Genomic DNA, 27303 nt, shown 5'->3' with positions numbered 1-27303 from the left:
TCTAGGGGAGTTTTGAGAACTTCAGTAAAATTTCGAAACCATACCCATGCGATTTCCTTCCAAGAACTGACTTTAAGTTCTCAAAACTTCCCTAAGTTTTCGTAATTCCGTAATAAGTATTCGAAGCTCTCTGTTCTTTAAAAATCTTGGTCGAACGAGAGTTCCTTGAACGTCCCTGAAGTTCTCGGAAATTTCCACTGAAGTCTCCGTAGCTTGCCTCAAGTTTCCATAACATTCCACAAGTTGATTGGAACTTCCCTCAACTTTTCTAATTTTTTCATCGCTCTTCAAAAGAAAGCGGCGCCAGTGCAGTGGTAAGCGTGATTGCCTCTCACCCCAAAGGGTCTAGGTTCAATTCCAGTCGGCGCCGCCGCGATTTTCTGAGTCATGAAATCTCTGATTGCGCCTTCCTTCGAAAGGGAAGTAATGCCGTTGGTCCCCGGTACATGAGTTGATGGGTCGATAGGTAGGGTCCAGGTGTGGGAGTAGCCTCTCTGATGTCGGTAGCATTGATACTCATTACGGAAATCAAATCAAGGAAAAAAAAAACTTCCCTATAGTTCAGGACATAAAAAGAAATTCTCGAAACTTGGCTGAAAATCTAAGAACAGCCAAGGAGTTCTCTGAACTTCCCTGAAAATCTAGGAATAGTTAATGAATTCTTGAACCATCCCAGAAGTACTCGGACTTTGCAGAACATTCTAAAAATTCCAGAGCTGCAATCTTTCCTGAAGGTCTGAGAACTTCCCACAAAAATTCCTGGAATTTACCAGAAATTCCGAAAATTTCCCGAAAATTCCTGGAATTTACCAGAAATTCCGAATGTTTCACCGAATTACCGAGAGCTCCCACAATTTCCAAGAATTTCTCTAAAAATCCTTGAAGTTCCCAGAGAATCGGACAACTTCTCAAAAATTCCAAACATATTAGAGAACTTTCCAGAAGCTCCGATAACTACTCAGATGCAGATCAGGGCACGTAAATTTCGAGAACTTCTCAGAAGATCCAGTAACATCCCAGAAGTTCAGTGTATTTCTCACAAATTCCGAGTACAGTGGTCTTCAGATCTCGGAATGTCCCAGCAATTCAGAGAGTTTCCCAGAAGACTTTCGAACTTCCTAGCAGATCCGAGAACTTCCCAGAAAATCCTAGAACTTTCTAGACAATCCGGGAATTTCCCAGAACATATCAGAACTTCTCAGAAATTCTAAAAACTACCTATGAGATCCGCGTACTTCCCAGAAATCCACAGAATTGTATGGGATTCCTATATAGTAATTCGAAGAAAAATTTGAGAGCACTTAACACGTTCCGAAATCTTCAGGAAAGTCCAGAGACTTTCAACGAAAATTGGAGACTTACCGCTAGTTTCAAGGAGTTCCGAGGAGTTATGAGATATTCCGAAGTGCATTTCAGGAATGTTTCGAAATCTTCAGGGACATTTTGAGGTGTCTAAGGGATGTTTTATAAATATCAGGAACATTGCTGGATTCTTAGAACATGTAAGGTACTTCAGTATCCACAGAAATCTCTCGCAGAAGTTCTGCGTACTTCTCACAAATTCCGAGTACAGTGATCTTTTAGATTTCGAAACGTCCGAGAGATTCCGAGAGTTTCCCAGAAGACCTTTGAACTTCCTAGCAGATCCGAGAACTTTCCAGAAAATCCTAGAACCTTCTAAAAAATTCGGGAATTTCCCAGAACATCTCAGACCTTCTCAGAAATTTTAAAAACTACCTAGGAGATCCGAGTTTTTTCCAGAACTTACCAGAGTTGTATGGGATTCCAGCTCTGATGTTCCATTAATTTGAAGAAAATTTTGAGAGCACTTAACACTTTCCGAAATTTTCAGGAAAGTCCAGAGACTTTCAACGAAGATTGGAGATTTTTCGGTAGCTTCATTATAATCTGGGAAGTTCCGAATAGTTCGTGCATGATCGGAGAACTTCAAAAACAGAAAATTGCAGGAACTTTCAAGGAGTTGCGAGGAATTATGGATTATACCAAAGTGCATTTCAGGAATGTCTCGGAAACTTTAGGATCATTTCGAGATGTTCAGGGATGTTTTCTGATTCCTAATACAGTGATCTTTTAGATATCGAAACTTTCCAGAGATTCCAAGAGTTTCCCAGAAAACCTTCGAACTTCCTAGCAGATCAGAGAACTTCCCAGAAACTACTAGAATTAAAAAAAAAAACCGAGAATTTCCCAGAACATCAGAACTTCTCAGAAATTATAAAAACTACCTAGGAGATCCGAGTACTTCCCAGACATTCCCAGAATTGTATGGGATTCCAGCTTTGATTTTAAGACAATTTTGAGAGCACTTAACACGTTCCGAAATCTTCAGGAAAGTCCAGAGACTTTCAACGAAGGTTGGAGATTTTCTGGTAGTTTCATTATAATCAGGGAAGTTCCGGATAGTTCGGGCATGATCAGAGAACTTCAAAAACAGAAAATTGCAGGAGCTTTCAAGGAGTTCCGAGGAATGATGGAATACTTTGAAGTGCAGTTCAGAAATGTTTTGGAAACTTCAGGGTCATTTCGGGGTGTTCAGGAAAATTGATGGATCATTAGAACATGTAAGGTACTTCAGTAACCACGGAAATCTCTCCCAGAAGTTCTGTGTACTTCTCACAAATTTCGAGTACAGTGTTGTTATAGATCTCGGAACGTCCCAGAAATTCCGAGGGCTTCCCAGAAGACCTTCGAACTTCCTAGCAGATCCGAGAACTTCCCATAGAACCTTCTGAAAAATCCGAGAATTTCCCAGAACATTTCAGACCTTTCCAGAAATTTTAAAAACTACCTAGAAGATCTAAGTACTTCCCAGAACTTACCAGAATTGTATGGGATTCCAGCTCTGATGTTCCATTAATTTGAAGAAAATTTTGAGAGCACTTAACACATTCTGAAATCTTCAAGAAAGTCCAGAGACTTTTAACGAAGATTGGAGATTTTCGGGTAGTTTCATTATAATCAGGGAAGTTCCGAATACTTCGGCCCTGATCAGAGAACTTCAAAAACAGAAAATTACAGAAACTTTCAAGGAGTTGCGAGGAATTATGGGATATAACGAAGTGCATTTCAGGAATGTTTCGAAAACTACAGGGACATTTCGGGGTGTTCAAGGATGTGTTATGAATATCAGGAACATTTCTGGATCACTAGAACATGGAAGGTACTTCAGTACCCACATAAATCTATCCACCTAACACGTTCCGAAATCTTCAGGAAAGTCCAGAGACTTTCAACGAAGATTGGAATTTTTCCGGTAGTTTCATTATAATCAGGGAAGTTCCGGATACTTCAGGCATGATCGGGGAACTTCAAAACTAAAAAATTGCAAGAACTTTCAAGGAATTCCGAGGAATTATGTTTCGAATTCTTCAGGAACATTTCGAGGTGTTCAGAATACTTCGGGCATGATCGGAGAACTTCAAAAACAGAAAATTACAGAAACTTTCAAGGAGTTCCGAGGAATTATGGGATACTCCGAAGTGCAGTTCAGGAATGTTTCGGAAACTCTAGGATCATTTCGGGGTGTTCAAGGATGTGATATGAATATCAGGAACATTTCTGGATCATTAGAACATGGAAGGTACTTCAGTACCCACATAAATCTCTGTCAGAAGTTCTGCGTACTTCTCACAAATTCAGTGACTTTATAGATCTCGGAACGTCCCAGAAATACCGCGAGTTTCCCAGAAGACCTTCGGACTTCTAAGTAAATCCGAAAACTTCCCAGAAACTCTAAAAAATTCGAGAATTTCCCAGAATATCTCAGAACTTTTCAGAAATTCTAAAAACTACCTAGGAGATCTGAGTACTTCCCAGAACTTACCATGGGATTCCAGCTCTGATGTTCCATTAATTTGAAGAAAATTTAGAGAGCACCTAACACGTTCTAAAATCTTCAGGAAAGTCCAGAGACTTTCAACGAAGATTGGAGATTTTCCGATAGTTTCATTACATTCAGGGAAATTCTGAATACTTTGGGCATTATTGGAGAACTTCACAAACAGAAATTTGCATGAACTGCCAAGGAGTTCCACGGAATTATTGGATGTTCCGAAGTGCATTTCAGGAACGTTTCGAAATCTTCTGGGACATTTCGGGATGTTCCGTGATGTTTTATGAATATCAAGATCATTGCTGGATCATTAGAACATGTAAGGTACTTCAGTATCGCCAGAAAACTCTCCCAGAAGTTCTGTATACTTCTCACAAGCTCCGAGTACAGTGATCTTATAGATCTCGTAAAGTCACAGAAATTTCGAGAGTTTCCCAGAAGACCTTCTAACTTCCTAGCAGATCCGAGAACTTTCCAGAGATAACTAGAATTTTTAAAAACGCTCAAATTTCCTAGAACATCTCAGAACTTCTCAGAAATTCTAAAAACTACATAGGAGATAGTTTCATTATAATTAGGAAAGTTCCGAAAACTTCGGGCATGATCGGAGAACTCCAAAAAAAGATAATTGCAAGAACTTTCAGGGAGTTCCGAGGAATTATGGAATATTACCAAGTGCATTTCAGGAATGTTTCGGAAACTTAAGGGACATTTCGGGGTGTTCTGGGATGTATTATGGATAACAGGATCATTAGAACATGTAAGGTACTTCAGTATCGACAGAAATCTCTTTCTTCCAGAATTGTTGCCCAACTTCTCCTTGTAATTTCCAATCTACCTTAGGAAGTTTGTTCCAGCATCTCCAAGAAGGTTCTTACGTCTTCTCCAGGAAGTTCAATTCAATCTTCTACCGGATTTAGCTATCGAATTCTATCAGAAGTTTCTGTCGTTTTCCTTTTTGGAAGTTCCTCCATAATCCATTCTCCGCAGGTTTTTTTCTGACTTCAATTGAAAGGTTTTTCCGAGCTTCTACTGGATTTCCCTGGAATTGGCTTCTAATTTCCGAAACTTTTCTGGCTTCTTCTGGATGTGCCATCCGACTTTTTTTTCCGAATGTGTCTTAAAATTTGTGCCAGAAGTTTCTCAATATCTGCCTTGGAAGTTTTCCGGATGCTTTTCCGGATGCTTTTCCGACTTTTCTTAAATTTTTCTCTGAAGTTCTTAAAACTTTCCAGAAGTGCTTTTTTATTCTCTCTCTCTGGAAGTTTTTTCGGCTAGTTCATTTCCTCCGCCTTCTCTTGGAAAGTAAATTTTCCGTTCTTAGTCCAAAAGTTTAAATTTTCATCTTCGAAAGCGACAAAAATATAAAATGAATTAAAATACTGAATGCCAATAAATACAGATTTTTTTAACATTCGATACGGATAAGCTGTTCCTAGAAGAACATTCGTTGCAGAGCAGTTTTGGTAACCTAATTGCAGCCAATTTCAACTCAAGCTGGCTTCAGAGTTTCTCCAGAAGTTTCTTCCAGTGTCTCCAGAAAATTCCTTCCAGTCCAGGAAGTTCCATTAAAATTCTTCCGGATGTATCTATCGAATTCTCCCAGAAACTTATTCTGTCTTCCTCTGGAAGTTTCTCCATAAACCGTTCTCCGTAGATTGTTTTCCGACTGCTATTGGAAGGTTTTTCCGAGCTTCTTATGACTTCCCCAGGAAATGGCAACGTCTGCAATTTGCTTCCAATTTGAGAAACTTTTCTTGCTTCTCCAAAAGTTTCTTTAAATTTTCGCCAGAAATTTTCAATATTTACGGTGGAAGTTCCCCGGATGTTTTTCCGAATTCCTCCAGAAGAGCTTCTTTATTCTCTCCCTGGAAGCTTTTTCGGCTTCCTTCAGAAGCTAGTTTGAACATTCCCCAGAAATTTCTGTTGATTTCTCCTGGAAAGTAAATTTTCCATTCTCTGTTCAAAAATTTGAAATTTTGCCTTCCAAAACGACTGTGGCCGAGCAGTTTTGGTAACCTAACTGCAACCAATTTCAGCTCATGTTAACTTGCTGCACTCTATCCCGACTGAACGGTGCTGCATAGGATGCCGTTTGTCGATTTTACATCGATTCAATGCAAACTCGCTGATCATTAGTCCGTTTGAACAACCATCGGCCGTCACTTCACAATAACCCACTTTCTTCATAGCTGTCAAATTTAGCTCGCCAAATAAAAACGAACCCAACCAAAACGAGCAACCCTTTATTACAGGGAAGGGGGGGGGGGATCAAAAAGGTTGATCTCGCGCAATTCGATCAATCGATCGATTGGAGCGAACAATTTCCCTTTCCTTGTTCGAGCACGACGACGACAACCACGGCGAGTCTTGTTATGCTTGTTTACATTCGGCTTGAACTTATCAAATCAACTAGATCTCCACTCACGACGCCCGCTTGAACGCTCTCTATTTGGTCACAGCGGTAAATCATAGCAAGCGCTGGTGGCTGGCTGGTGGTGCGTGGCCATCGTCGTCGTCGTGACCCAGTGCGAAAAAAAAAACGGCGTCAATTGTTGACCGGGTAATTGCCGGGCCTACTATGTTTGGTATACAACTGCCGATATGAAGTGACGACAAGTATAAAATGGGGGAATTGAGAAATTAACCATTCACGAGTGACGGTGAATGGAAGATGAGAGGGGTTTGAATGCTTCTTGGGTGGAGGGGCCATTTTCGATGGGTTTCAACCGACTTAATCCAAGCAATTTTCGGGAGTGATAAATGACATCAACTCGGCGCGTTGGGAAGCTCAGATGTGGATAAATCATCACTTGTGAGCGTCAGAGAGTTTATATTTATAGACCGAAGAGCACACCGCCAGAACCGGAAAACATATGTGAACGTGGTATTTTGTCCCCCCCCCCTTCATCTCGATTTAATCATCATGGTAGTTGGAGCTCTGCAAGATGGGAAAATGATGCCTGAATGGATCCCTTGGGAAGCTCGGAAGAATTCGAAGCAAATTGAAAGATCTGCTGCGAAGAAGAATGTGTGAAATATTTACTAGAAAGAGAGAAGTAACAAAAAAAAATGAGCACATGGGAGTCTCCAGTTCCGGCCCGGCTACAATGTGGTTTACTCCGCGTCACTAATGAAAGGAGAAATAATAAATACGAGATCACATTGGAGCCGTGGCAAACTAGATCTGCCACGGTCGGTGTCGGGCACAATTTATCAAACTCATTAAAGCGAAACTATGAACGGGCCCAGGTGGAATGCCGAGGAGCGGGACAGGTCCATGGCTGCCTACCACTTTACATAGTGGATCGATTAGAATAAGTAATGTGCTGGCCTGGCAACGAGTAGTTTGGGGAAAATTTACGAGCAAATCAATGAGGTGGATTTGCATTTTTAAGAGCGCTCGATAGTTTATGGGTTTGGTGAAAAGTCCTGATTTAAACTGGGACTGTTTGGACCGGGTGATCCACTTCAACCCTGCCCTGCGCGGAATCAAAACAAACGAATCAATCACGGAAAGTTGACCGGCGTAGAATTTGCATACCGTTTATGCGTTTACGGACGCATTCAAATGTCGTCCAGACTCGGTTGCCTTTTAGACCTTGCTTAAGTATTGCACTTTCGCGACCATATGACCATACACGGAAGGAGCAGTGGTAAATTGTCGATCCATACCGGGAAATAAGTGATCTCAGGGAAGTTTGTCACACTGTGGTTCGATGTGATGTAATAGTTAGATTTGTTAGGTTTTTTTGAAGAACGGTAGACCTATCAAGATCAACCCATCGATCTGAGAAAGTGTTCAAAATGGTCGGTTTCCGACAAGCTTCACTCAGACTATCGTTGAGGTTTGGCTGCGAATTCGTTAGGACTTATCTTTGGAGTTTTGTTCAATCTTTCCATTGGTGTGGTTAGGTCTTGCCCATGAACTCTTCTGAAAGGTCTCTCATTTTGAAATTCCGGTTAATAACCATTAATTAATCACATTTTTTAACAAAGTAGCCAACTAGAAATTTACAGAAGTTGTTTAAGAAGAATTACCGTCCGAATCAAAATTATAGGAAGTAGGGGAAATGGCTCTAATGTTGGCCTATGGATCTAAGATTGGGCTCATCGTTAACATTCTGCTATTTATCAATTTTATCTAGAAGAACGCGTCATTGGGACGGTACTAATGGATATTGTTGGTCGCTATTGAAAATTTAGTCGATTGCTGAATTTATGTATGGGCCTAAATTAGGGGCATTTAGGCCGATATTACATCCATTTCCCCTATTTAAGAAAATTGTGATTAAAATTCGAAAGAAATTTGAATCTGAAGTTGATTTGATTCCAAAGGAATCCTTGGAAGAATTTCATATGTTTGACAGCGTCAAGGAGAGGTTATTTGGCAGACATTTTAAGTTACAAGTTCCATAGAAGTTCAAACTCACAACATCTAAGAATAGTTTGTTTTTATAGTTTGTTTATTTGCTTAGACTTATTCGCAGTAGCATCACGGATCCGAAATTCATTATTTTACAAAAGGATAGTGTCACGGTACTTCTAAGGAGAATTAAAAAAAAAACCAAAACATATTTATAACGGAATTTTAGGAAAATTTTAACGGTGTTCTCTGGGTGTGAAAATGGTGAAGATCTGATGAGTATTTCAAGGGAATCTCAATCTGATAATACTTTCAAAACAATTTTAAGGCGGATTCCAATTCGGAGGATAGTGAGGAAGATTCCAAGGGAAATATCAAAGAACTTCTGGAAACATTCCAAGCATACTTTTGAAACGAAGTCCATTGAAATGATTAAAAATTTCAAAGGAAGTTATAAAGAGCATCAAATTTAGACAGAATACCTAATGAATACTAGGGCGAGTTCTTGGGAAATCACCAGGAAATTCTTTGGACAATTCAAAGCATATTCAAGGCATAATGACTCCAAAGTAACATTGCAAGTTTTATAGTGGTTTTAATGCATGCTATAAGTCTAAATCATGGTCTACATAACCCTCATAAAACCAAAATTTGGCTATTATGGAATCACAAAAATGAACCATCTTTGAAGAATTTAGTCAGTTGGCGGGCATACATCCACAGATTGAAAGCATCCCGCACATGCGCACTCGGCAGGTCACATGTGGCCCACCGGGCCGTTGGATGAGCACCACTGTCTATCTGGTCCATGTGCTAAGTTGGGACAACAATTCAAAATAAGTGCTTGAGTGAATTCTGAACTGAACTCTTTACCAAAGGATAAGTATTGACCATTTGAACAACTTTACCGAAGACTAAAATCCTCTATCTAGTCCACATGTTAGGTTAGGGCAAACACTAGCGCCGCCCGGTGAGTTAATTCTGAGCTGAATTAATTACCATAATATAGGTCTTATTCATCTGAACAACTTTGCCCAAGACGGGAACGTTCTATCTTGTCAAGATGTTAAGTTAGGGCAAACAATTCAAAATGAAAATCGAAACTAGCGCTGCCTGGTGAGTGAACTCTGAACCAAAGTCTTTACATTAGGATAGGTCTCGTCCATTTGAACAACTTTACCGGAGACGGAAATCTTCTATTTAGTCTATATGTTATGGCCAGGCCTTGTTAACGGTCACCGTATTCGACGCATATTCTGTGATAATCGACTGCCTTTGATTCCGACACTTGCAAAATAAGCTATCAAATTACAGTAACTAACTAAAATGTCATACGACAGGCTCTGACTCCATGTATTTCAGTTTTTCTCAAAATAAGAGCTGCTGATGTTGTGCGTGTGTGTGAATTCTGAAAATAACAAGCAACGATGTTCTAGTAATAGGATTTCTAATCAGAAATGGTTTAATTTACACTAAATTTAGGAATTAGAACAATGTCACACATGTAATATGATAATTATTTGATAATTTTCTTTTTCCTCGAATGATGTTCTACCGGTTGTGTTGTGTAAAAAGGACCGTTTAGACTATCTGATTTCTTGGTCTGATTTTGATCGCCACCATAATGAAAAATCGACTCATTTTTACTTTCGACACACTTTTTCGAACCGCCCCTGTTTGTTGGTGTTCACAACGGCTTGCACGTGTCAAAAGAACTGTCAATTTAGAATTCAAAACAAAATTGTATCAGAAATCAAAAGTAAATACTTCCACAATGAATTACCGGAAAATTGCTCTAGCTTCGGCAGGCGTATTTGCTTTTATTATTTTAAATAAAATTAGAAGGAGAAGATGAACTTTGTGGAGTAGGGAATGGTTGCTCAGGAGGAACACCGGTAGGGATCTGGCTCATATTGTCCTTCAAGAACTGCGATATGAAGACGAAAAAGGATTTCAAAACTTCGCCATAATGTCGATACCAACTTTCGACAAGCTAGTGGGAAAAGTTCGAAATAGATCTACATGATTCTTTGCGTTCTGAAATTTCTGTTAAGATCTCAATTCTGCATATTTCTCTGAAGACCTTCGGACGTCCCTGAAATTTTGTTTCTGTTCTCTGATAAAATATCTTTGAAGTTCAACAAACTTCCCTGAAGATCTGCAAATTTCTCGATAGTTCTGCAGATTTCTTAGAAGTATTGTGTTCTGCAAATTTCTCTAAAAATCTACAAAGTTCCTGAATCGATGCAGATTTGAGATCCTTAAATATCAACAATTATCTCTGAAATTTCTAGTAATCTACGAACTTCTCCAAAGTTCTGTAATTTTCTCTGTAGATTTTCATGATTCAATGAATATCTGCTAATATCTCTGAACATCTACACCATTTCCTTAAGTATAAATAATGTATCTAGAAATGTTTGAGCTTCTCGGAAGTTTATGGATCTAAAGATCAGCAAATTTCTCTTAAAATCCACGAACCTCAATAAAATTCGGAAAATTTATTTAAACAACATTCAGTAGATTTACTATCTACCCTCTGAACTTTTTTGAAGTTCCTAAAATTTCTCAAAAATTCTGTAAATTTTTCTGAAGTACTGTACTTCTGCTCTGAAGATCTTCGAACTGCCCTGAAGTTCAATACATTTCTCAGTAGATCTCCGAACTTCTCCAAAGTTCTGTAAATTTCTTTGTGGATTCTTGGACTTCCATAAAGTTCTGAAGATTTATCTGAAATTCTTTGAAATTGTGTAAATAATTTTAAAGATCGACCGAACTTTCCCGAAGTTCTGTGAGTTTTGCTAAAGTTTTGCAAATTTTTCTAAAAATGTACGAACTTCCTGAAGTTCTACAGACTTCTCTTAAGGTCTACGAACTTCTCTGAAGTTCTTCAGATCAATCTATTAACAACTTTTTTTTTTCTCTGTTCGGGATCTAACACCACTGCGACCAGTAATTTGATCTATTGTAGTATATTCCGTGTCCTTAGTTTAGTACATGTCGTATTACTCCATCACTATTGAGAAATGATGAAGTATTTGATTTTTACAGTTGTCATTCTCGCATTTATCACTAGGATCCGACTCTAATTGAAAGGTTCCGCTATTTTTACCCTTCGGAGTGTTGAAACACCCTCCAAAGGCGCGCAGCTTTGTCAGTCAAAACTGGATTCCTTAGCAACAAAATTAAGGAATGACACCGATAATGACCATGCATCAGGACCCTAGTCTTAACCACTTCAAACTAGAGAACAATGAATAGAAGATTAGGAATCACATAGATGAAGACTAACTAACTCATTTTTTCCTTGTTTGATCAAGATCATCCTCGGTGGACAAAGCCGAGTCTTGTCACTATCAACAAGGCATAAAAAGTAACAAGGACTAAGATGTGTTCCTTCGATTACTGAAAAATCCTGTTCCCCTAGTTTGAAGTTGTCAGGACTAGGAATCGGTTGTAGATCTTACATCCCGTAACGTACCATGGAAAGGTGATCTACCCACGTTACGGGGCAAACAACTTACAACTTCCATGGAGTTCTGCAAAATTTTGGACTTTCGAACTTCGCTGAGATTTATTTTTGGAATTGAAGTACTTTTCTGAAATCTTACGAATTTTTCTGAAGATCTGTGAACCTTTTTGACCTACTAAATGTCTCTGAAGGTCTAAAAAATTCCTTGCAGGTCTACAGAAATCTCTCAATATCTACTCTTCTGAAGTTCTGCAAATGCCTTTTAAGTTCTGTAAAGCTGTCTGAAGCTCCGAAGTTTTAATCTCAAGATCTACCAATTACCCAATAATTTTTTCAGTAGATCTGCAAACTTGTCTGAAGTTTTGAAAATTCCTCTGTAGGCTCTCGGGCTACCCTGAACATATGAAAATTTCCCTGAAGACCTTTTGAAGTACCTAAAGTTCTCCAAAATAGAAAATAGTTGAGCTTCCTTGAAGTTTTAAATGTTTCTCTCAAGATCTACAAATTTCCCTAAAATCGTATAAATATTTTATTTAAAAACGCCGAACTTCCCTGAACTTCTGCAAATTTAACTGAAGATCCATTAAAATTTCTGAGATTCTAAAAATGTATCAGAAAATCTGCTCACTTTCTTCAAGGTCGTCCAATTTATTTGAAGATCTATGACCATTCTTGCTATTTTTCCAGGAGTTCTGTAAAATTTTTCAAAGTTCTGTAGCTTTGTTTTGAAGATCTACGAACTTTTCTGATGTCCAATAATTTTTCAGTAGATCTCCAAACTTCTGTGAAATTCTTTGCATTTCAAATTTCATTCTTTCTGATGATCTACGATCTTTCTTGTGAATTTTTCTGAATTTCTGCAATATTCATTTAATTTTTGTAAAATTTTCTGAAGATTTGTAGTTCTGTTCTCAAGATCTACGAACTAACCTGAAGGTCCACAAATTTCTCCGTAAATCTCCGAACTTCTCTGAAACTCTAAAACATTCTTGGTAGGCTCTCAAACCTGCTGTTTGGAATGTTTATTCTTATATAATACATCCTACGTATTATATAAATACTATTTTGTTGACCATGCCATGATCAAAGCCATTACGGCATCTTTCTGCCAATCACACTGGAAAATGAAAATCAGTCAAATCATACACAGGACAATATTGAATAGTGAAATCGGGTAGGAAATCGGTTTACTGTCATTATGCCGGATGTCTTCAAAACTCAAATCAAGCATTCTTTAGCGGTTCAAATCCGTGAAATTTTAGAAAAAAAAAATAATATTTTCACCTCACTTGCAGAGAATGAAAATCAAAACTATTTCGTTCGACAAATCAAACGTCAAATCTAATCATCATGCTGAAAAAGTGTGAACGCATCCGAACATTGCATCCGACAAAACTATCGAGCAGTCCGCTCGAATCAGACCAACAAATCAGATAGTCTAAACGGTACGTACTTAAGAGAGATGACGGTAGAGCATGAGAGTACGAATACAAACAGACTGTGGCGCACCACAAAGAAGCGAGTGAAGTAAAAAACATCAACAGTTTCAACACCTGGTTATGGCAAACAATGTAAAATGAATATCACACTAGTGAAGCCTGGTGAGTGAATTCTGAACTAAACTCTTTACCTTAGGAACAACTTTGCCCAAGACGGAAACCTTCTGTCTATGTGATGAACTAGCCTACGGCTAAAAATCACAAAAATAAAGAAAAAAAAAAAAAAAAAAACCTTCTGTCTAGTCAAGATGTTACGTTAGGGCAAACAATTCAAAATTAATGTCACTTTAGCGCTGCCTGGTGAGTAAATTCTGAACCAAACTCTTTCATTAGGATAGGTCTTGTCCATCTGAACAACTTTGCTGAAGACGGGAACCATCCATATGAGCAGAAGCTGTAGATAGCGTTATATAATGTGTTCATAAGATGTCGCAACTTGATCATTTTAACGTCATCTAGTGAGCAGTGATGCAAAATATCATGACACTCACTCGACACTCGTCCACGCATCAACCGACTATCGCTGACAGAACGTTTTGTCACGCAGTGAGGGTTAGAGCCATGGCAAACAACAATCACCAGTAATGGTCGCTGCTCACAGGCAAAACGTAACACTCGCTGCTGATGATGTAAAACACAACGAAAACAGTGAAGACTTCTGCAGTACGATTATGAGAAAAAGCAAAACGACAGATGTAAATGAAAACAATGCTTACGCATTCTAAGTTCGTCTCGGCACGCGCAACTGTGTGAGTTGCAAAAAAAACGGGAAAAATTGAACGGAAGCTGTTGGGCTCACTCACACAGGCAAGCAAAGCCGCAACTGCTTCAAAACGAACACAGATGAGTGTCGTGATTGTCGGGAATGAACAGATCGGTGGTGGATCACCACCGAAGACGACATTCACCAGTTGCTTTTTACTTCTTTCGTCAACTTGATGGATGGTCATGGAGAGTGCTTCGACAAGCGCATTGATAGGAATGTACCAAGCGTTACTGCCATCAGTTGTTTGACGATCGTGATTGTGATAGGTCACAACTCTGCTAGTGCTCTGTCATACACTATCCACTGTTTTGAAGACCTTGTTTTTTGAATATCTTTGCAAACAACATCCTATTTGGTTGGGATATCATTAAATTATGCTATACCATGGGTATATTTTTACAATGACTACTCCTTACGGGAGGTCCGTCACTTAAAATAAATTTTGAGAAGTGCATTACATTTACTTCACAAAACATTTGAAATTTCAAACATTCTTTAAACCTTCGCTGAGATATCAAAATTTGAATTTAGGTCAAATTGACCCCAAGGTACAGACAACGTAGGTTTTTTTTGGCACATACGAAGAGTTAAATACGGCAAAAATTAATTAATAATTAAAATATTAAATACCGGTAAATACCGATTTTTTAAAACCTTTGCTACAGATAAGCTTGAAAACAACCTGACAACGCTGATTCTGTGTTTAAACACAAATTGAATTTTAATAAAAGGCATAGTAGAAGAACTAGTAAGATGAGAATCATTTCTCGTTGAATGTGTTAGTTTAAAGTTACACCACTAGGAAGCGCTGCATTAGGTCAGCCAAATCGAGCATATTTTGCTATCGTGAGCAGATAGAGAATTCAAGTCTTTGAGTAAGTTATTCCACAGAACTAATATCTTCCAATTGGCTACTTCGCATTGCTTTCATAAGAGAACTCAAATAGAATTGATTCCAAAAACAAAAATCGTTGTGAATTCTAAAGAAATTAATAAAATGCTCCACGGGGTTTCTGAGGAAAATTTCAATTATAAAAATTGAAATACACTTTTTGAGATATTTGAGTTTTATCAGTTTTATGGAATTGTTACTCTACTTTTCTCAACTACTTTGTCTCAAACATCATTTCGATAAAATGTGACTTATTCGTGCTGCAATTTTATAAAAATGTCTAAAACGTCATTTTGAAAAAAAAAGATTCAAACTGGACGATTTTTTGCAAAACAAACAATTATGTAAAGCTTCATGCAAATCGCAGAAGGTCGTGTCATTTTTTTTGCTTTTTTTTATATTTGATGTGGAACTGGTTCCCAGAATTTTCTTCTGACTTCACCAGAGTTTGTTTTCTAACTTTTTCCAAATTCTTTTGAATTCCTTCAAGAGTTTCTACTGACTACATCGGAAGGTTTATTCGGATTAAATTAGAATGATTCTTCAGACGTTCCCGGAATGTTTTCCAGAAGGTTCTTCCAAACTTTTTTATTAAGTTTTTGGAGACTAATCCCAAAATTTTATATTTATGATTTTTCTTGGAATTTTCCCCTCCATTTTTCCGCAGACAAAGTATTTTTTCGACTTCCCCAGGAAGGTTCTTCTGGCTTCCCCTGGATGTTTCTATTGACTTCCGCCGGAAGATTTCTGGAACTTCACCTGATCTCATATGGGTTGTTTTTTTTTCCAGACATGTTCTGAAAGTTTCTTTTGAACAATTTTTATGATATCTCCTGGAAACTACCTCGAAGTTTCCCTGAAAATCCTTCTGACTTGCCCCTGCAATTTCTTACGACGATTCCTGGATGATTATTCCGCCAGAGTCGTCAGTTTTCTCTGGAATTTTTTTCTGACTTCTCTGGAAGTTTTTCTGACCTTTCCAAAAAGTTACCATCAGCTCCCACTGGAAATTTTTCATATAGTAGTACAGCCATTCCATAGCAAAACGATATAGAGGTTCTCAGAATATCGTAAAAATTGGTAGTTTTTTTCCTTATTGCAAAATATTCAACCCGTATTTTTTTTTATTTTGTCGTTAGGGTGACCATTTCCATGTTAGGGTGGTCCAAAAAGATTTTTTTTTCAAAAAATACCTTTTTTTAAATTAACCTTTGATCCTCTGGACTGATTAGGAGATGAACTAGCCGATAGCTAAAAATCTCTCTAATAAAGAAAAAAAAAAAACTCTGGACTGATTTCAAAGAAAAAGTTTAGCGAAATTTTCTCAATTTTTGATTTCTAGGCACCATGATCTTGCCGTATTATTGCACATACGAAAATCTACACTTCTGTGGTCATCACAAAACCTGATATTTTCATGAATAGACCGTTTTGTAACATACTGCAAATTTTAAAGATTTAACGGTTTTAGCGCTACGTACGTGTTAGCTCAATTTTCGATAGCCCAACTTTTGACGGATATGAGTAGATCGTACTCAAATTTGGGTTGTTTAGAAATAGCGTGCAGTCAATCTTCCTATCAAAACAAACTTCACGGCAAATGAGACTGATTCATATTTGAGTACCGTTCACTCAAACTTTCAAATATGATTAAATGTCACTCATATTTGAGTGACATTTAATCGTATTTGAGTGACATTTAATCATATTTGAGCAAACATTTACTTATTCTATGAGTGATTTACGTTTCTGTGAATTTGAGTGATCGGGATTCAAATATTTTTTACGAAAAACTATCAAGCCGAACAATGCATTAGGTCCTAAGTAACAATTATCGATTCATTTTTTTTTTTTTTGCTGCTCCTCTTTTCCCTGGCTTAGACCGTGTGACGGTCCATCTCGCCACAATTATCGATTCTTCTCGTCGACTTTCTCTTTAGTTAATAACTTGGCTACGCATCAGTTTCATGCCGTGTTTGCAGTATTGGATGCTAGATAATAGCTGCTTTTATCGAAATATGTGTTGAAAATTGGCGGAAGTGTCCATACATGGCCGTGGGGATGAATAGAGAAAATCCACACAGATAATCTTTCAATGATACTTAGGAGCTAATGTATTGTTGGGCTTACTATTACTTGACTTGACAGTTGATATATTTGACTTTTATTTTTATTCTAAAAGCATCGTGGTTGATGTTATCTGGATCAGCCTTCCTCATCAGTTATTACGCTAGAAATAAAAGTGACGTCAACAAGGAGGTTACGTATGAATGCTAAGGAGTGAAAAAGAAGCGTGATTTCACATGCCGATTCTTTGTAGATCGAAGTCCATCTTCGATAGGACGAGGTTGCATCCATTTTTAGACCCAATTGGAGTACAGTAGACCGACATTACATCGACGTACCTGAAATGTTTTCATGTTAAATTGGTGAGATTAAACAATTTTTAGTCGTGCCTAATCAATATCCAAATAATAAGAATATCTAAGATTACATGTTCACAGTGAAATATCGACTGCAGCTCAATTATTACATAAGATACGGCATAAAATGTAATTGAAGCCTTTATATTAGACCGCCAGGTTAGGTTAGGTTAGGTTAGGTTAGGTTAGGTTAGGTTAGGGACATATACCCTATGTATTTCTTTTAAAGCTATTAAGCTTTGGGTTTTCGCTCAATACTCGAAACTGCGACTAGACTACCATGCGTCTCTATCATGTTACAGTCACTATAAATAAATAGAGATGCATGGTAGTCTAGTGGCCATTTTTCAATATATTCTTATTTTTCCTAAAAAATAATTACCTTTCATATGATATTTTGATCTTTGAAACCGACCCAGTGGTTCAAAAGCTATACATTTTTGAAAAAAGTCATTTAAAAAAAAATATTTTTTGGGCCACCCTAACATGGAAATGGTCTAATACTTTGCGATAAGGAACAATACTACAAATTTTTACGAAATTCTGGGATCCACTATATCGTTTTGCTATGAAAGAGTAAATTTCCCGGGAATGATTTTCTGGTCGGTATGGGCTTGCTTTAGTGAAAATGTATGCCGTATTGTACCGAATACCGGACAGTCTTTGAACTTAATAATTATATTAAATAAACATACACGACATAGGATCATTATAAAATTTACTTGGCATTTGAATCATACTTGGTCTCAATAATCAACTTAAAATGAGTCCAGATTTATGGACTAAGTGTCCGAATTTCCGGAAATCGAACTAGTTTTCATGGAGTTGGTGCAATTAATGAAAATTGATTACCAGGATGTCCCTGGTATTTCAATAAAAACGTGAGTTAATCAACTTATGGTGAGATCTAACCCTTCTTACTAATATAAATTCCTACAAAAGTGCTCATATGATGTGATATGACAGATGAATTCTCAAGTGATTTGAGGTATCGCATAATGAATTTTAACCCTAGACAGAAACTGACCACTTCCCCGAAGGTACCCGGAACGTGTCAAAATGTGACCAGTGTGGTCTTGGGCACTTCAACCAACTACAATTGAACTGGTTTATGAATTCTCATTGCATTTGATGTGCCACATGATGGGGTTTATTCGTTGCAGATCCGATTTAGTCTCATGGCCCATACAAACCGGAAAATGTTCCGGCCATATCTTCGGAACCAGTTGACCGATTCCAAAAATATTCAAAAACGTTCTATGCGACCATCGTTTTTTTCACAACTTGTTCCGGCCATATCTCCTATGTCTATCCTGAATTATGCCATAAATGGTGGATTACTGCCAATTTAAGAACCTCTTTAATTTGAAAATTCGCCACCAGATGGCAGCGTCTTAGAAGATAATTTTGTTGAAGTAGAAACAAGAACGACATTGAAGCAAGCCATACTATTATTAAAATAAATGTTAGTTACTGTTAGACCACCAACCAAGCAGGTTGTACTTCTCTTTAACCTCCAAGAGGTTATGGGCCCAGTGCTTGGGTGGTTGCCAAGAAACGGATCAACAACGGAAGAAAATTTTCATTGAAGCCAGGTAAAATGGAGAAAATTCAAGTCCCGAAGTTCAGCACCGAACTGTTGCTGATTCGTGAAGATCTATGGAAATACGTCACCGGGGCAAGACCAGAGGCACGAGCTGCGACGGAACGTGACCCGGGAAATGCGGCCGCTATCGAAGCCTGGAACTCTGGGGACCAGCGTGCACGAGCGACAATTGGTCTTTTGATGGAGACAAACCGGCATGGCCTCATCAAGCAGACGAAAACGGCTCGTGAAGCGTGGGACAAGCTGAAGGACCATTTCGAGAAGCCGACGTTGACATCGAAGGTATCGTATCTGCGGAACTTGATTTCCAAACGGTACTGTGAAGGCGAGGACATGGAGAAGCACGTGAATGAAATGGAGGAAGTTTTCGAACGTCTTTCCGTGTCAGGATTGAAGCTGGACGAAAAGCTGCAGGTTGCGTTGGTGCTCAGTAGTCTACCTAAATCGTTCAACACGCTGACGACCGCGTTGGAGAGTCGGGCGGACGCTGAATTGACGCTGGAGCTCGTGCAAACCAAGCTGGTCGACGAAGTGACGAAACATGGTAGCTACAACAATTACGCTTTCAGATACCCTGTTTGTACCGAATCTAGAGACGAATCTGATCTCGGTGCGCAAGCGAAAAGCGGAAAGGTGATTTTCGACACCGAAAACTGCAGAATCATGAAAGGAGCGCAAGTTGCAGCAGTGGTTTGTACGTCATAAAAAACGCCCACAACGCTTTGAAGACCGGGGTGAAATCGCACACGCAAAACTGCCAACACGTGTGGCACAGGAAGATGGATCACCGAGATAAAGATGCTGTCCAGGAGCTGGTGAAAAAGGAGCTAGTAACCGGAATGAAAATCGAAGACTGTGGTATACGGTCTGTTTACGAGTGCTGCCAAAAAGGAAAATTGGCGAGACTTCCGTTTCCGAAGAAGTCTAAGAAACGATCGAAAGAGCCTTTGGACCTCATCCACGTGGACGTGTGTGGTCCGATGAAGAATGTCACACCAGGAGGATGTCGGTACTATCTCACCGTCACCGACGATTATTCTCGCTACACAAATGTGTTTTTCCTGCGGGAGAAATCGGATGCTGAGAGATTTTGTGATGGAAGTGAAGCCGACGTTTGGCCGACCGCCGAAGATTGTGCGTTCCGACAATGGTGGTGAGTTCAAGAACAGGTCACTGGAGAGTTTTTATTCAAGAAAGAAGGAATCAGGTAGCAGGTCACTACTCCACACACCCCGCAACAGAACGGGACAGCAGAACGCAAGAACTGCTCTTTGAACGAAATGGCGCGGTGTATGCTGCTGGATGCAAGGCTTCCGAGGTACTGGGCGGAGGCTATGAACACATCGAACTATCTTCAAAATCGACTTCCGACCAGGTCATTGAAGACCACACCTTACGAAGCATGGTGGGGAGAAAAACCGGACCTGGGTCACCTTCAAGTTTTTGGTGCAGACGCTTATGTGTGGATCCCGAAGCACAACCGGACGAAGTTGACTTTCGTTGGTTATTCGGTACAACAAAAAGCGTACCGATTCCTGGACAGAAGCACTGGACACATTATCAATAACAGAGATGCTCGATTTTTGCCGACATGCAGCTTCCAGGACGAAGAAGATGACAATGGAAGTAACATTGACTTCCCGTTGACCGACAATTCAAAAACTAATAATTTTCCTATCGTTGCAGGGGACGTTCTCGGTGAGCCAAGATGAGGAAGAACTTGTGTCGGAATTCGAAGCGGAAGAGGATCAATACGATACATCCAACGAATCATACGAGGACGCTACGCTCACCGAGCAGCACAATGCCGATGAACGTCCCCTCAACGCACCGAGAGATCCATTGTCCACGTTTATCCCGATACGTGCCTCAAGTCGGTCAACCAAAGGGGTACTGCCGAATCGATTCACTAAAACCAGCAAGCTGATGAGTCAGCAATCGTTCGAGCCGACGACGCTAGCAGAAGCACTGTCGGGTGCAGAGCGTGAAAACTGGAAGAAAGCGATGGACGAGGAGTATACGTCGCTGCAGGAAAACTCCACATGGGATATCGTCAGCCTTCCCACCAATCGGAAATCAGTAGGCTGCCGGTGGATTTTCAAGAAGAAGCTGGATGAAGACGGGAATGTAGCAAGATACAAGGCCCAACTTGTCGCTCAAGGGTACAGCCAAAAATTTGGTACTGACTACGACGAGGTCTACGCGCCGGTTGCAAAACACGCCACGTTCCGGGCGCTCCTGTCGGTAGCAGCACGCCGAAAGATGCAGGTGAAGCATGTCGACATCAAGACGGCGTATCTGTATGGAGAAATTTCGGAGACAATTTACATGCGTCAGCCACCAGGGTACGAAACCGGAAGTCCAACGGATGTATGCCATTTGAGGAGGAGCTTGTACGGCCTGAAGCAAGCAGAAAGGGTTTGGAACAAGACCATTACCGACGTTCTGAAGAAGCTGGGGTACGAAGCAACGGAAGCCGATAGCTGTCTATTCGTAAAGACCGGCCGTGAGTTGTCCTTCATCCTACTGTATGTGGATGATATGTTATAGGAGTACGAATCAGTACGGAAGCACCTGCAGCAGAAATTCAAGATTTCGTGTCTGGGTGATGTAAGCAACTACCTTGGGATTCGTGTTGAACGTGATGCTGATGGAAGTTTCCTATTGTGTCAAGACACGTACATTTCGAAGATGCTGACCACGTTTGGGATGGAACAAGCAAAATCGTCACTGATTCCGATGGACCCCGGGTTCATCACCATAGAGCAAAAGGAGGAGGAAATGTTGCCCATCGACAAATACCAGAGCCTTGTGGGAGCTTTGCTCTACGTTGCTGTTTGCACACGACCCGATTTAGCGATCACGGCGTCCATCCTTGGACGCAAAGTCAGCAAACCAACGGAACGTGACTGGACGGAAGCGAAAGGAGCCCTGCGGTATTTGAAGGGTACTGCTGGACTAAAGCTACGACTGGGAGGAAGAGGCAATCTTGAAGGATACGCTGACGCTGACTGGGCGGGCGACCGTACGAATGGAAAGTCCAATTCTGGATTTCTGTTCAAGCTTGGCGGAGGAGTAATTAGCTGGACAGCTCGCAAGCAGAAGTGCGTGACCTTGTCTTCAACCGAAGCGGAATATGTCGTACTTGCGAAGGCCACCACAGAGCTTCTCTGGCTGCTCAAGTTAATGCGAGGACTAGGCGAGGATTTTCAGCAACCCGTGACCGTCTACGAAGACAACCAAAGCTGTATCAGTATGCTGAGTGCCGAAGGAGTGACGAGACGAACAAAGCACATCGATACCAGGTATAACTTTGTCCGGGATTTGTACGGATCAGAAGTTCTCAACATCGTGTATTGTCCATCAGAGGAGATGTTAGCGGATGCGCTGACAAAACCACTAGGCCGAATTAAGCTGCAGAAGATACGGGAGGAGATTGGCTTGCAGAACATCGTCCTTGAGAAGGAGTGTTGAAGTAGAAACAAGAACGACATTGAAGCAAGCCATGCTATTATTAATTTGTATTCTCTCAGAAAATAAATGTTAGTTACTGTTAGACCACCAACCAAGCAGGTTGTACTTCTCTTTAACCTCCAAGAAATTTAATATAGTCACTTTGATTAGATATCGAGTTGCAGTTTTCTGTAAAGTTGTTCAGAAGGTAAGGTATTGAACCCTTCCTAAAAAAATGTTTCCACTAGACGGCGTTTGCAGCCAAAATGAGTTCACATCGCCATATGCAGTCACCAACCAATTCGATTCGTCGTAAAATGCTCCGAAACACAGTCATCCCGTTTCAAGTGATACACATTTTCCTCAATCAGCAGGGCAAGTCTGTAAATTTAAGAATTAGAAAGGCATAAACTGTCCGTGCCGGAGAACCGACCGTAGGAGAGTAGCTGCTTTTACGACCTTCCATCTCCGCACCACCGATATGGAGAGCCAGAGCCGGCAGAAGAACGCGGGCAACCGGGCGAGCGCGCTCGCGACGCAGAGTGCAATATCAATAAATGTCCAGATATCGAAATGGAAGCATATTTTTCACCACGTTCGATACAGTTTTTTCCACCAACAACGACCGGGCTTGGGTCGCGTAACAGAAACCGGTAGGGTCGATAACGCGGCTGGACACTGTCGGACCGGGACGGAAAGGATTTAATTAAATCCAATCTCAAGAATAATAAAATATTTGAACAAACTACCGGGTCTGGGGAGCTGTCGCTGTGATCGCGGAGATCGCGACGAACCGGCCGACGTACGCGTACGTGGGTAATTTTTACATTGCAAACGGTTGTAAGTCTTAATGCAAATTTGCTTCGGTTGCAGGCTGCTGCTGCTGCTGCTACTGCATTTGCGGCGAATAATGATGGTCAATTTTCTGTAACTGTAGCACACAATCTATTTACGAGGGCTGCCGTGTGAGAAAAATGGCTCGGAGGAGACTTTGGAGTTAATTAAAAATGGTGAAGTCACGGCTGGAGGGGGAGGGTGCCACAGATTAGCCATGGCGATTAATGGCAAGGTCTGGGAGTAATTAGAATTTATGGCACCCGATTGGCGTTTGTGGATCGTCGTCTCTCGTCGGTAGCAACCCGAGTGGAGTGAGTAATATTTTCCAACGAAACGATTACCGTTTCCGCCGAGTTAATTGAACGCAATCAATTTGGCACTAGGCTGGGGGCGAACTATTTTCGCCCCCGTCTGAAATCATCACTTTGCTGGTCGGTTTCCAAATCACATACATTTAAAATCTACTTAGGAAATCAAAAATCAGCATTGCAATTCGCCTGCACACTTCAATTTCTTTTACATTTAATCTGTAGCTCAAACATCAAGGCGATGAAAACCGAACCGACTTACCTTTTGGCACTGTCGAGAAAGAACTCGAACTCCTTTCCCATCTTGCAGCAGAGCGCTTTCCGAAAGTGTCCTTGCGAGCAGTTGGTGTTGACCATGTGACCGTCTGGAAAAAAAAATAAATAATGTAAGGGTCAATGCAGAGAATTGCCAAACTCAAAACCGAAAATCCGGGGAAACGGGCCGCAGTCCGGCTAATCAAAATGTTCGAAATATTTTCATATCGCAACCGCTGTCGCTTCGGATTTTCAGTGGCATTGTTGGGAAGAAGGCACAATATTCAAGGAATGGCTGAATGGGAGGTAAGGTAAGGAGGAGATAAGGGGAAGAAGTGGACTGGGGGAAGGGAGAGTTGGACGGTTAATTAAGAACAGTCAGTGCAGTAAAAGCTGTGAAATCGAAGGTTAGATGGGAGGAGAAAACGGGGAGTTCTTCACAGTAAATTGGTCAGAAATTTATGGCTCGGTTTTTGGTTTTGTGGAAAGTGAAATAGTAGCTCAACATTGTTTCATTTTGGGCGGCGAGATTACAAGTTCAATGGTTTATTGTGGTCTTTATGTTGAAATCTGAAGAAATCACGGTGGAAGACTAATTTCAATCTGAATCAAACTTGAGTTCCGCCCAAGTAACATTGCAAGTTTTATAGAGGTTTTAAAGAAATCTACATGTCTTAAATATGGTCTACAGAACACTCATAAAACTCAAATTGATACTAGGACGTTTACTTAGTTTCGCTCAAGCTTCGGCTACTCACTTTACTCGGCCTGAGTGAAATTTCTCCAAAGAGTGAAAGTTTCAAGCCCATAGAGCAAATCAAGTTGACCCTGCTTTTAAATCTACCTTAAATGTGCGTCCGGAGGGCTTCTAGAATAAGAGTACAGCACTTACGAACTTTGAAGCCAAGTATTTGGCTTCAACCATGTTGTTTTGAACCCATCTTAGACCCCTGTAAAATCTACAGAGTATATCCGCCTTGGAAATCCTATGAATTTCACTTTGCAGTCGCTTGCATTTGTTCCGAAGCAAAGCTGGTCTAATACCCAAAACTCAGAACGCTCTCCGAATTTGTTCTCAGAGTCTCTTGAAGTTGCCGACATGTTTTGCCAATTGGCATGTCCAGAACCAGACGACTTTCCTAACAAGTCTACATGACTTTTTAAGTCAAAGAAAAATGAACTCGGAGGCAAAGTCTGCACGGAAACCCTTGAGAGGAATCTATGAAAAAGGTCGAAGACAAAAGGTTGAATGGACAAAAGGACGAATGGACTAAAGGTCAACTGAACAAAATGTCGAGTGGACATGAGGTCGAATTGAACTTAGAGGGACAAAAGGTCGAATGGACAGAAGGTCGAGCAAATCAAGCCGACCCCAAACTCAAAGGTAAGCTCAGATGACCTTGACCAGTGCACTTACGAACTTTTAAACTACGTCCTTGTGATCAACCTTGTTGTTTTGAACCCGTCTTAGACCCCTGTAGAATCTCAAAGTAGATCCACCTTCAAAATCCTATGAATTTCACTTTGCAGTCGCTTACATTTGTTCCGAAGCAAAGCTGGTTTAATACCCAAAACTCAGAACGCTCTCCAAATTTGTACTCAGAGTTCTTTGAAGTTGCAGACATGTTTTGCCAATTGGCATGTCCAGACGACTTTCCTAGCAAGTCTACATGACTTCGTTTTTTTTTAGAAAGAAAAATGAACTTTGCGGGTCAAGTCTAGAGAGGAATCTATGACAAAAGGTCGAAAGACAAAAGGTCGAATTGAACTTAGAGGGACATACGGTCAAATTTTACTTAGAGGAACAGAGGGTCGAAAGAACAAAAAGTCGATTGGAAAATGTCGAATGGACAAAAGGTCGTAATGGACAAAAAATGAAAGTTAATAAAAGGTCCAAAAACCATCATCAAAATTGACAAAATATATTTTAGAACATTTTCGCTTAGAGTTTTAAAAAAATAAAAAATAAACTACTATGCAAATTCTCCCAAAGAACTGCTCATGATTTGAATATATTCTATATTTCAACAATTTGACCAGTTTATCCATTTCGACCTTTTTCCCATTCAACCTTTTTTCCATTCGACCTTTTTTCCGTTCGACCTTTTTTTTCCATTCGACCTTTTTTCCATTCGTACTTTTGTTCTTTAAGGTGAAATTCGACCCTTAGTCCTTTTTGTCCATTCGATGTTATGTCCCTTCGACCTTATGTCTCTCAAGTTCAATTCGACCTTTTGACCCTGAATCAATTTGTCTATTCGACGTTTTGTCCCTTAGACCTTTTATCATTTTAACCTTTGATTCTTCGACCTTTTGTCCTTCCTACTTTTGTCCTTCAACCTTTTGTCCTACGACCTTTTGTCCTTCGACCTTTTGTCCTACGACCTTTTGTCCTTCGACCTTTTGTCCTTCGACCTTTTGTCCTTCGACCTTTTGTCCTTCGACCTTTTGTCCTTGAACTCGTTTATTGAACCCGTCCTCGAAGTGTTCTGGCTTCACCCAAGAAGTTTCCAGAACCCACCCTAGAGATCCCCACCGACAGTCTTCAAATCCCATCAAATCTGATTGCTAAGTCGTAGATAACTGTAATCGAAGTACCCACGGTAGGCACTCTCGAAGCCTTCAATGGGTTTAATTCTGCAGAGCTTTTAGGACAAAACCGGGTCACTTTAGGAGAGCTTTGAGCCTCATTTCAAGGTGACCTAGAGACAAGGTGAAAAGTTCCAAAGTGCTCTGAAATGTCGCTCAAAAATGCCATGGACCTTCCAAAATCCTCAGAATTCCATTCTGCATTCGAAATAATGCTGAGCTAACGACCATAGATCGAACTTGAACTCAGTATCATTTGAGTTCATTCATTAGAACCGTTCTCGTAGTGTCCTGGTTTAACTCTCCCTAGAGCTTTTCACAGTACTGAAAATTCATTGAACTTCGACACTTCCGAAGTCCTCTGGACTTACTCCTGAGGTCCTCAATGGATGTAGGTCTGGAGGGCTTTCAGGAAGATCTAGATACAAGTAGAACATTGAATTTCACTCCAAAGTTCCGTGGAATTCGGACATTCCTTCAAATCCTTTGTATTAAGATTCTGAAAAACCTTCGAACTTCACTCTGTAATCTGTCAGACTTCTGGAACCATACTAAGCTAACGTACAACGACCAAACATAAAACTCTGAATATTTTGAACTCGTACTTCGAATTAGTTTGTTAAGTGTCTTATGCTCTATAACCTGATCTGGGGCTTTTCACATCCAGTGTTCAAAGCTTATTGAACTGTATGCCCACTGTTTGCACTCCAGAAAGCTTCTGGACTCGATCCGGAGCTGTTCTAGACGTTCTGAAGAACTCTTAACGAAGTTAACCAGATGTCTGTAATGGATGGACATTTTAACAAGATTCAGTCCTGGTTATACGTGGAAGTTCATTGGACCTACCGTTTTGAAGTCCTCAAGCTCCACCCTCAAATTACTTCCGACGATCACCGCAGGAACCTCCTTGAAGGCTCTATGTCCATTATCCATACAACCACAAACCTAAAACCGAATCATGCTCTGAGCGAAAGAATCTACAGA

General features: G+C 40.2%; 1 protein-coding gene across 1 annotated transcript in view; it reads right to left on the bottom strand.

The window, feature by feature from the left end:
* Positions 1 to 27303, bottom strand: part of fng (Fringe glycosyltransferase) — a 380064-nt gene that overhangs the window by 183948 nt on the left and 168813 nt on the right. The window contains exon 4 of the mRNA XM_065230528.1: positions 23738 to 23840. Within this exon, the coding sequence (XP_065086600.1) occupies positions 23738 to 23840 (103 nt within the window). The remainder of the gene's footprint in view (positions 1 to 23737; positions 23841 to 27303) is intronic.

The sequence above is a fragment of the Ochlerotatus camptorhynchus genome, unplaced genomic scaffold, assembly GCF_037179485.1.
Source record: "Ochlerotatus camptorhynchus isolate MF236.1 unplaced genomic scaffold, CSIRO-AGI_Acam_v1.1 ptg000330l, whole genome shotgun sequence".
Lineage (NCBI taxonomy): Eukaryota > Metazoa > Arthropoda > Insecta > Diptera > Culicidae > Ochlerotatus > Ochlerotatus camptorhynchus.
This window is presented reverse-complemented; position numbering and strand designations above follow the sequence as displayed.